A 12,402-nucleotide genomic window follows, 5' to 3' on the forward strand; every position below is an offset into this window, starting at 1 on the left:
CTGTGAATGCTTTTCATAACTTTTAGATAACACATAAAGATCTAGTTATCTCCCTTCATTTGAATATAAATAAATTTGGGGTATTTATTGTCTTCTGATTGGTTAAAATTATAAGTTTTATTTTCAATGTCAAATTTTATGGCGACACGCCCACCCTGCGTTGTGTATTCATATGCCAACATGTGTGTACGTTGTTATTGTTAATATAAATAATATAAAAAGTTCTTTGAGCTTTATTTTTGATTGAAATTTATTTATAATGAATGGCAATAATTTATTTTGAATTTATTGAACCATACAATTAATTTTTGACTCTTCACATTTTACATAATCCCCTTCGCGGATTATTCAATGTGAAGAGTCAAAAATTAGTTTTATGGTTCAATAAATTCAAAATAAATAATAGTCTTTCATTAATTGATTGATTTCAAGTATTTACTATTTAGTGTCATACCTGTGTGCACTCATGCTTCAGTGAAACCCTATATAATCAACCAAATTTTTCCCACAAAAGGGAGAGGGGCCTGGATCCGCCTATGAATGGTACAATATACAAACGAAGCAAGCAAGCTAACCAAAGTCTTAATCTACATGCATTAGGAAACTAGCTCTAATTGTATTACTTTTCCTTTTCAGAGTGCTTATCCCTATTACAACAGATTGTCCTGGAACATGGGATCTCTATCTCACAGTGTCATGATGTCATGTCGAAACAGAGGCTGGAAATATATGGTTTGTAAAATAAAACAGTAAGGCCAAATAAAAATATATGTGTGGTTCCAGTTATCCGACAGCCCATAAAACTTTTTCTTTCATTTCTGAAAAAATAAATTTTCAAGCAATCAAATTTCAATGATTGTGAATTAAAATAATTAAATTCATAGATTTCTATCTTCTGAATTTCCATCAGAAGTATCTGTTATCACTTAAATGCAAGAACTCATAACAGAATGCAACAAAAGTAATTAAAATCATAACTTGACTGTTTATTTTACACCAAATCACATGTAAATGGTGAACTTTAGGTTGGTTTTTTTTTTTATACCCGAAATAATTTCAGTAAACACACAATTCTTTTGGGTTTTGAACATTAAAATTTATTTATATTAAAAAAAAAAAAAAAAAAATTGCAGACCTACCAACCCTATTTTTTAAAAGTATGTAACTTGAACCACACATATATTTTTAGTTGGCCTAAATAATTATGTTAAAGAAAATTGAATGAGACAACAAAATAGGAGAATAGGCCATTTAGATCAATTTAAAAAATAAATGACATAATTGTGCATTTGTCAACAATTAAAATTTTCATAAAATTTTGAAGCAAAGGAGAGAGAATTTGATTGAAATGCCAAGGAGGACAATTATAATAAGGAAGCAACTATTCAAATTAATAAAAAAAAAAGTGGGCTATATTATTTTTTTGCTTCTCTCGATTTTTGGCTATGGAGAGATATAAAGATGTATAACTGCACATGGAATTGAAACTTATGAGAACAAACGTTATTGAAATATCAACCAGAACAATTGGGAAGCAACCATTTTATTAATACCGGAAATGAGAAAAAAGGGGGATGTTTATGTTCTGTTTTGATTGAGAAAAAAAATTTGGTCGTGCAGAGATAAAAAAAAAAATGTAAATGCACATTAAGTTAAAATAGTCTTCTTGATTTTACAGAGCATCATCAGGACTGTGGACTTTACTATTGACACAATTTTCTTTGAGAAGGCCAAACAGTTTGGTATTACAATTTTAGCAGAGGTAAGAGAATTTGTAATGATAAAGTGTAAGTATAAAAAAAGAAGATGTGGTAGAATTGCCAATGAGACAACTCTCCACAAGAAACCAAAATGATGCAGAAATTAACAACTATAGGTTACTGTACAGCCTTCAACAATGAACAAAGCCCACACTGCAGTCAGCTATAAAAGGCCCCAAAATTACAATGTAAAACAATTCAAAAGAGAAAACTAATGGCCCCATTTATATAAAAAAAAAATGAACGAAAAACAAATATGTAACACATAAACAAACGACAACCACTGAACCACAGGCTCCTGAATGGGGACAGGCACATATTTCATTAAAATGTATGTGGGAGGGTAGGAAGGGAAGTTTAATTATTTAATGTGGGTCATTGGTCTTTTTTCAGTATGCATTGATATCTATTACCATTATGCAAAATTACTTTTGAAAAAGTTCTTGGTTGTAAGGATATTTTGAAAGCCCCTTCCTACCCTCCCTCATTATTTTTAATGGAATAGCTCTTAAATAAGTTTCAAATATAAATCAAATATTAGAGCTCCCTGTCTAAAACCATAGTCACTATGAGTGATCTTTTTTTACTTATTTCCTGTTTTTGCCTATTAACCTGAAAACTATTAGTTAGGTAGAAACTATAGATAGCAAACTTTTTGCCATACGAGCGAAACAGGTTTTTGTGAACCAATTGTTTAATAGCCACTGTCAGAGCAGGGAATTTGTTTTCTTCAGATTTTTAAATATTCTTACTGTAGTGAGACAATGCAGATTTAGATGGAGCCATTATTTATTTTTGTAAAGAATTCTTTCATAAACTATTCAATATGTCAAAGATTTTTCTGGATTTTTTTGTGCGAGGTCAGTAGAGCATCCTTGTCTTTCCAAAATATCATATTGTTTTATTATAAATTAGGTGGCTATTCCAAAAGTATGGGGAGCTACTTATACACCTAATGCCTTCAACAGTTCCTTAGAGAAGATCAAAGATGCAGGGAGTCGTATTGTCTGGATGTTTGTGATGCCACCAGTCAGCTATTACTTCATGAGAGAAGCTATTGAGTAAGTCTTAAAAAAACTGTATTTAGTCCTGTATAATCTGTACTTGTTACCCAAAATATGTATTTAGGAGGTTGCTATTATACTACAGAAGGTTTTTGATTTTTTTTTATAAAATTTTAACATATTGGAGATGCAATTGAGTGTGTCTTAAAACTTACTGGTACACACCTGTAATAGTAAGCAGGGGCGGACCCAGCCATTTTAAAAAGGTGTGGTTCCCAACTCAGGACAAAGGGGGAGGGGTTCCAACCCCCAGAACCCTTCCCTGGGTCCGCTACTGGTAAGGCAAACTTTACAGAAGACAAATAAAACGAAGTCTTCATTTAATTAACCTCTGTCTAAAATAGTTTTACATGATACATGTGCTGCTGTTAGTAAGTCTTTTATTGTAAGTTGTGCACACACACAATCACTTAAGGCCGAGAAAAAAAAGATCGATGTTTCCGGTAACCCGACCGACCCTGTTTTTTAGCCCCGACCCTAACTTTTTTATTGGATCTTCCAAAAAAAAAAAAAAAATTGTATCAACCGACCCCGTTTTTGACACAGGCTTCTGATAGATGACATAATATTTTTTCTCTCTTGCTTCTACTTGCATAGAAAGCCAGTAAAACATTTTATTAATGTCAAAAGGTATTCCAAATAGGTTAAAATCCAAGAAATTTGCACAGCAGGTGCTTCAAAAACATTGCAAATGGCACACTTCCGGTTTTTGAAACTAATTACGGATCCGGACTTGGAAAAACCATGATAATTTTCCGGATTTCATTTACGATGTCAAAAAAAAAAAAAAAAAAAAAAAAAAAAGAATTCCGACCTACCGACCCTATTTTTCAAAATGATGTTACCGGAAACACATATCTTTTTTTTTTAGGCCTAATTCAGTTATTCAATATTGCCATAAGATAACAGTCCTCACAAAAAATTGATGCTGGCCCTCTATTAAACTTTTTAAATTTTTTGTTACTGATTGTACCTAGTAGTAAATCCAACTGATTATGATATAGAGACAGTGTCTGGCAAAACTTCTTGTTTCTTATATTTAAGTTTTATTACATTTGTTTAATTGAATATTAATCTTTATTTCTCTGCTTAAATTCCTTTAGAATATTTGAAACAACACCTCAACTCCTTATTGACGTATAATTTGCAAAATGCCAAAATTTTGTCCGACTTATTTGAGGGTCAAGACTAAATCCTTAGAATTGGGAGCTCAGAAAGGACAACTGACTTGTAGTTTGATTGACTTATGCTTGCATTATTTGACGCAAACTCAGAGGAACAGGTACTAATAACTAATTGCCAGTGAAATATAGTTTATAAACACATGCATTGATTGGAATATACCAATCCTGGAACATGAATTTTACCATCACTTGGGTTTTATTCACTGATGTTTTGGTGCTGTTCCAAAATTATGTGCATTACAAAATTAGTCAATTAAAGTGGTCAAATACAACTTTCTTTTATTTATTTTGTAAATAATTTATGGAAAAAACAATCTGATTATTTATATTACAGTAAAGGAATGGGTGGTATTGATGGCTGGCAGTGGAACATGTTGGGTCTGTTTGGATGGGCCTTTCCTTGGGCTAACCAAGGTCCAACATGTATGGGGGTAAGTACTTTTACAAAAGGTCTTTTTAATGGGTGGTATAGATGGCTGGCAGTGGAACATGTTGGGTCTGTTTGAATGGGCCTTTCCTTGGGCTAACCGAGGTCCAACATGTATGGGGGTAAGTACTTTTGCAAAAGGGCTTTTTCCAGAATTAATTAAATGGGTTTGGTTGAAAGGCAAATTAATAGTTGGTGTTTATTTAAGACATATATTCTTATAAAACATTTTATGATATAATTAATAGGAATTTATTCTTTGGGGTTATAAAATAAAATACCTTTCAACTCAATGCAACCCAATTAGATATAGTGCATTCTTTGTGATAATTTTGAGATTTGGGCGGAAAACTGTAACCCAGTCTTCACGATAAACTTTTCAATCCACAGGCCCGAAGCTCAAGTTTACAAAATTTTAGATTGGATTTTGTTATTTGACTAAGCTTGTAGAGAAGTATTTTACAAGCCTGAAAGCAATTTTTTAAGCCTGGACCATTGGAATTGTAGTTAAGCATGTTGAAATTAAGCATGAAGATTGGTAGCCACTAAATCACTATTTGAGCAACAGGGTGCTGATTGAAGTTTATCGTCTTACAATTTAAAACATTAGCCTCATTTTGTACATTTATTTTTTAAAAAATCTACTGAAAATCCAGATAATAAAATTTATTTACATTTCTATATTTAGAACATAACCTGTTCACAAGGTTGGGTCGGTGGCCACTGTTGGATTGTGGGGTATGATATGACCATGGAGACACCTGTATGGAAAGGCCTGATAGAAAAACATCGTCATGCCTTCAGGAAAGATTACCTTGGAACTGTACCTAAACTACCTTTCACTGAAGTAAGTTTTATATAAGATCAAGAAATTGTATCACAGTAAAACCAAATAATATCTGTTATTCAACTACCGTATTTGTGGCGTGTATAGTCTGCACTTTTTTCTTTAAATATGTAGTTTGTACAAGGGGTGCAGACTATACACAACTAGACGATTTTCGAAATTTATAAAAAAAAAAAAAAAAAAAAATAGTAATAATGATAATATTAATCAGAAGAAATACAATAGGTCTTTCCACAGAAAAGACCGGTATTGAAATATTGAATTGTGGTGCTTTGAAAAATCCAAAGATGATTCTTTGGAAGAAGAGAAACTCCACTAAGGCAGCTAGAAACATTTCTCCAAATTAAGAGGACTTTGGCTATTAAAAAAAAATCAATGGGAGATTAGACAAAACTTTCTTATACCTAACAAGTTAACAACCTATTATTTCTGTTTTCATTTGTCACAAGAGTTATATTTTCTTCCATCTATTACCAGCATAAAAAATATCATGCAGTGTTTCATCCATATTTACATTTATTCCTGGAATTACCCTTAAAAAAGATACTTCTATCTCTAATTTTGTTCATTTTTATTTCAGATTCTCGCTGAATATTCCCTGGCTTATGATGCTGTCCGAATGTTTGGGATGGCCATGTCGAAATTAATTAATGAATCAATGACTATAACAGGACCAAGACTTACAGATGAAATCAGAAATGTAAGAATAGTATTTTTAGAATCCGATGGCTTTTAGCTAGAACATGATCTTCCTTATTGGAGATATTGATGATCTTTTTTATATCCACCGTGTAACTTGTTGCAGGGAACATGGAAATTCTGGGTTTTTGTCTGTCTGTGTGTCCATCAGGTTCTAATAGATCTCTGATGGGTACAAGTCTTGCCAGATTTTTATAAAACTTATACTATACGTTTATTTCGGCAATATCTCTTACAAATTCTATAATGATGGACAATCAACTTTTTTAAAAAGAGTTATGTCCATTGGAAATACTAAATTTATGGAAAATGTCCTAGTTAGTGTTCTTTCAGGTACAATACTTGCCTGATTTTTGTCTCGCCTTGAAGGAATAAGTGTTTGATATAAATTTCAGGATAAAAACAATATCGTTACATTATAAAATTCATTTGTACTCTCTGCCAAACAGGAGAAAATGTCATTATCAGCCAACTCACTTTTTTCGTCCTGTTTCTAGAGCTCATACAAATATATTTTATATTTTCCGACAATGTACATATATTGCATGTAGGTTTAATTTTTACAGTGGGCATTTAATGTTTTAATAATTATACAGCAGAAGAGAGTATCTGTGATTGTTAAATCACCTTATTCTAGTGTTGAATGGTTTTAAAACCAGGTTATATTCATCTTTTTCTGCATAAGAAAATGCCTGTACCAAGTTAGGAATAGGACAGTTTTCGTTTGATGTGTTTGAGATTTTGATTATGATCTTTTCGTTTTGAATTTTCCTGTGTTCAATATTTTTGTGATTTACTTTTGAAATGTTACAGGTTTTTTTCTTAATTTTGTAGATTCATATGGAAAAGAGTTTAACAGGTGAACTACAACTAAATGAAAATGGTGACAGACCAGGATATATTGGAGTCATTGTGAATGTTAATCCACATCCTTTCTCCTGGCCAGAACATGTTAATGCTTTTCCACCCACTGTGAGTATTGTATACTGTTAATTCAGAAATTATTGTGTGCCTTTTTTTTTTGAATTTTGAAGACTGTGCAAAAATACGAGATTAACTATTGTGACTTCATTAAAAGCTTAAAGCACATATATATGTGTTCCGATATCAGAATGCATGTTCTTATCAGTGCAATATTCACATTTATCATATATTTAGTACAAAATACAGCTTTTTTGTATATCTAATAAAGGCTCTTTTTTCCAGTCTGTATCACCTACCCTGTATCGCATACCCCGTATCGCATGGCTAAACCCGTATCGCATACCCCGTATTGCATACCTAGCGTTACGTCATAATTCGAATGACGTCATCGTTTGACCTATGACGTCCAGTTGCTCTATTTGCAATCCTTGCATAGGAAAAAAATGAGTTCCCACTAAAACAAACGTCCTATCATTTCAACTTAAATCGATATTTTTCCAAAAATTATTTCCCAGTAACTTTATGAGGGACTTTTATATATATATATATATATATATATATATATATATACTAGAACACACCCGTGATATCGCGGGTCCGTGACTGAATTAAAGTATATAACTATGCGCAAGCCTTATCTTAGTATTAGTACTGTCATCTGATAAAGTCATGCCGATTATAAGATACACAATTTTCTCTGCTTTTAAATCTTTCTGTTTGAACCCGTCGAACTGGAACTTATCAATTATTGGTAATGTTAAATATTTGGAAAACAAAAGGTCCTGGAATGGAGTATTTTTTAATCAACAGCATTGTCCTATATAAGTTATAAATAAAGTTGAATTCTTTGATTCGCTGTTTTACGTCATGCCCGCTGACAAATTGAAACTTATTTTTAGTCCAGATTTTTATTCGTATTGTTATCTTAGAAAGTCTTACAGATTAAAATACTACAATAGGTAACAATTTGACAATTTAGTAGTGTCAACCCTGTGATTATGACCCGTTTATATAGCATATTAATCCTGAATACACCGTTTGGTGGTGCGCCTGTCAGATGCGGAACGTACAGATAAGGTAATAGGTAACAGGTGATTATTCTATTGGTATCGGTATCGGACTCGACCCGGAACTTCCTAATTATTGGCGATATTAACTACGTGGAAAACAAAAGGGCCTGGAGTGGTGTAATTTTTAATCTACACCTTTGTACTATATTAGTTATATATAAAGTTGAATTCTTTGATTCGTCGTTTTTACGTGATGACGGCTGACAAATTGGACCTCGTAATTTTAGTATTATAGATATATAAAAGACACAATAAGATGTAGAAATATCTGAAGTTTTATTTTTTGTTTGGTCATAATTTTCGTGAATTTTCATTACCTGATGGATTAAACACAAATGCAAATTTTATTTTTATTTGGTTAGAACAGTCTGCACCAAAAACTTTTTCAACTACTAGTCCGAAGACCAATATTCTGACATTTTTCTTAATTGACCAAACAAAGTTTTGCAAAAACTTACTAGTCCGAATGAAATTTTACTAGTCTGGGGCATCGGACTAGTGGCTAACTGTGCAGACTGTTAGAATAGATAGCAAACTTTTCAAGGAATATTTTTCTTGCTGTTCGTTCACCTCGTCAAAAAATTAAAATTAACATTAAAATGATTATGAATAATATCATCGTCAAATAAACAATAAAACTTTAAACATTTCTACATTTTTGAAAAATATTAATTTTAGTTGAAATAATAGGACAGTATTGTTAGAGGATGCATTTTAATACATATGTATGGTTTTAAACGTATATTGAAAATGTAATAGGTTAAAGAGGACATTACGATGTGGATATTAAGCAAATACAGAAGTCAATAAAAATAAAGTCAGCTGGAAAAATACAAGAAAATCATAATGTTCTTTTCTAGCTTATAATTTCAGACTATATCCCATGAATCTGATTCTATTAGAATATATGATAAACAGAATAATACATTCGGCCCTCGGGACTGATATTGGTTTCTCGTGGTGATACAGCATGCGATACGGATTTTGCCATGTATTATTCTATATATATGTGTCCTGATATCAGAATGTGTGTTCTTATTATTGCAATATTCACTCAGTGTCATTATTTGCAGTTATAAAGACCTCACAATTATTACTGAATTTTTAGATAATACATGTAGGGATTTAAGAATACTTTTTTTTTATTAAATGTCATGGATGTTAAGAACATAATTGGGCCACACTTAAAAATATTTTGGTTTGCCTAATCCCTACCTAAAAGTAGAGACAGTGGGAAAGTAGGTAGGAATTTTCTTTTCTTTTTTTTTTTAAGTATCAGGATATTTTTTTGTCGTCATGCCTATATAATCTGATTTCCAAAAATATTTCGCAGGACAAAAACAGATTTTGAGTAAGCAGCTATTTTCTGGGTAAGGTAGGGACAAACAACCAAGTATATTCTTTTTTTATGGCCTTATAAATCAGAATAAAAATACAAGTTAATTTTCAATTCAGAATCGATCCATTTCAGTCTAGCCAAAACAAATTATACATGTGTTTCCGCTAACTCTACCTACCTTAGTTTTAAATGCCTTACCTAACACTTTTTATGCCTTTTGGAACAATCACTGTTTAAGTCCAGACTGATTCCCTAGTAGTAATCAGCAAAAAAAATATTGTAGAACAAAATGAAATTGCCTACCTACCTACCCTATTTTATTCAGCATGTTAGCAGAAACACATGTGTTATTTTTTTTGGCCTGATTCTCACAGGGTAGACACTAATGTTACAATCCTAGGCTGTTGGCTGGGGAGCTTGTTGTTGACTGAAATTTCTATTTATAAAATAAGAAGATGTGGTATGATTTTTAGTGAGAAGACTCCACCAGAGACCAAATGACACCTATAAGTCACCACACAGACTTCAATATTGAGCAAAACTCATACCTCATAGTAAGCTATAAAATGACCTGAAATAACATGTGAAAAAGTTTAAACAAGAAAACTAACAGCCTGATTGATTTATACAAAACAATGAACCAAAAAAGGGGGGATGATATACAGCAACAAATGACATATTTATATACCTTTACAGACAGCCATGTTCACCAGAATGATATTTATGGACAGTGATACAGCAACCTCACAGAGAGAATATAGCATGCAGGCTAAACGTCCAATGGATATGATATACGGGATGGAAGTAGCTAACTATACCATAGCTTTCACAAAATATACAAACTTAAGGCGGTAAGTGTATCATGTTAATATCAACACCTTTGTTGACATCTAGCAGTCTGCGACGTTAAGCGGTAGCCTGAAGCCCGTGTCTAGTTTAAATAAGCTTGGACTAGTTAACGTACACTGCCGATAGTCCGACCGGTCTAGTGCATATCTGTGTGCACTTTTTTAAACATTACCGTAACTTAACGTAGAATGTCACTCAACGCCATCAATATTAATAAACTGATACTCTCTTCCTTGCAAAAATTCCGTAAACCAGTTTTGGTGTTTTGAAAATGTCAAATTTTGGTAATTATTGATTAATTTATGTTGCATAGATTGAATAAAATATAATCATAACAGAAAATAAAAAAAACATTGAACATTTTTGCTTCGGAAAATATTAATTCGTAACTGCCCGCTTGACATCTTGTGTATTTTAGACGATTGGTTATTAGGACGACTTCAGTGACTGGTTACCGTTTATTTTATGTAGAAGTAGAACCAGTTTTGTTTTCATTTCGAAAGTGTACACATAATTTTAGTCACAAACATCGTTTAATATACATGGCTTCACTGTGGGAAAGTGCAAGACCATGAAATGCACCAAAAAAGCCGTCTCGCAAGTCCGACCAAGTTACGGAGACTAAAAAAAAATACGAGGATAAACGGGTCCGAGAATTTAAAACTCATTGGACGGACGGTCGTTCCTGACCCTGGCTCTAGTACGAGAATCTAGGATCATCTAGTTATGTTTTGTAGCTACTGTAAGGAGCAGGGAAAAGGAGACAAATTTGTATCTGTATTTGTATTTGAACAGGAGTTGTTCAGCAAATTGAAAAAATAATATGAAAAATTATGAAGAAATTACAATAAAATTTTTTAACTGATTGATTTTCTTCTTTTCTTGGTCTGCATCAGAAAGGATGATCTCTTTAACTTCCAAAGTCAAATTTGAATGAGAAATTAATTTAAACAAAATGTGATGGCAAGGGGTTTATATCTACATGTATATATTTATTTTACATGTATGTCTTAAATTCAAAGAAAAGAGTCTTAAACAGTCTTGTCAACAGTTTTTTTTTTTAAGGAAAGTAGAATTTTTTATATTACATGGAGAAAAAACTCTATATTTTTGAAAAGTTATATTCACTTTCAGATACAAAAATGTAACCTCAGAATGCAGGATTTTACATCTAATATTTCAAAATTTTCATGGGGGGGCATGCCCCTAAACACCCCTAGCACAGATTTTATTCGGTCCAGTACATATGAATTCGGGCTAGTAATTTTTTTTTATTACTAGCCCATAGGGCTAGTGCTTCAAATAGTTTTTAGCACAGACTGATCTAGACATCAATTTTGTTATACTCCTGCCAATAGGAGAGGGGTATAAAGTTTTACCATTTGTTTGCCTGTACATCCCAAAATTGGTTCCCATTCTCTAACTCTAGTTTGCTTCAAGCAAATGTTATGAAATTTTAACACAAAGCTTATTACCACTAAATGCAGATCTAGTTAGAATCCAGCAAGCACCACTTTTACCCTCTAGAATTATGCCCTTTAAAAATGGGAAAATCGCTAACTTTTTCTTTCCCATTCTCTAACTTCAGTTTTCCTCAACCAAGTCTTATAAAACTTACACAGAACTCGGATCAAGTACCAATTTGGGTAGCGTCACATTTACTGTTCTTGAGTCAAGAGTTATGTCCCTTTATAAAGTGATGTGCAAAGGGGACATCATCTGTGTCCAAATGGATACATTCCAAATTCATTTGCAAAAAAAACAAACTACAAAAGGCCTAAGCATGCAGGGTTTGTTTTTACTTACCTGGTAGATTTTTTCCCCCTAATGAATAAAAAAAAAAGAGGAAAACTTCTGAAAGATAATTTAGGGCTATTCCATTTAAACATAGCTCATACCCATGGACAGCAAAGAAAAAAAAAATCTATCCCTGGCTGTTGTCTGAAATAAATTGCTTCTATCAAGGTGTGTGTATTAATAAAAAATGCATCTCTACATGGATATTGTTAGCTTGAATAAAAATGCTTCTCTGGGAGGGGGGCTGTTTTATGAGTGGTGAGAGAATCATTTGTGTTTTTTTTTGCGTTTGTTTGACAATTTCAGCCAAACCAAAACATCTGACATCTGAATCAGTTTACCGCTTTGAACCTCGTGTATACGCAGGAATTCAGGTTTATGTTCAAAGCGCATTTGCGACCGGGATCGAAGTAGAAGAGAAAAAGGCAACAGGATACGGAAA

General features: G+C 32.5%; 1 protein-coding gene across 1 annotated transcript in view; it reads left to right on the forward strand.

Annotated features, from left to right (window-relative positions):
- The window catches only part of LOC143057235 (uncharacterized), a 63,942-nt gene that overhangs the window by 19,796 nt on the left and 31,744 nt on the right, over window positions 1-12,402 (forward strand). Inside the window, exons 10-17 of the mRNA XM_076230505.1 lie at window positions 637-732; window positions 1,679-1,762; window positions 2,676-2,821; window positions 4,343-4,439; window positions 5,124-5,282; window positions 5,863-5,982; window positions 6,816-6,953; window positions 10,011-10,165. Coding sequence (XP_076086620.1) covers window positions 637-732; window positions 1,679-1,762; window positions 2,676-2,821; window positions 4,343-4,439; window positions 5,124-5,282; window positions 5,863-5,982; window positions 6,816-6,953; window positions 10,011-10,165 — 995 coding nt within the window. The remainder of the gene's footprint in view (window positions 1-636; window positions 733-1,678; window positions 1,763-2,675; window positions 2,822-4,342; window positions 4,440-5,123; window positions 5,283-5,862; window positions 5,983-6,815; window positions 6,954-10,010; window positions 10,166-12,402) is intronic.

This window comes from Mytilus galloprovincialis, chromosome 13, assembly GCF_965363235.1.
Source record: "Mytilus galloprovincialis chromosome 13, xbMytGall1.hap1.1, whole genome shotgun sequence".
Classification (NCBI taxonomy): domain Eukaryota; kingdom Metazoa; phylum Mollusca; class Bivalvia; order Mytilida; family Mytilidae; genus Mytilus; species Mytilus galloprovincialis.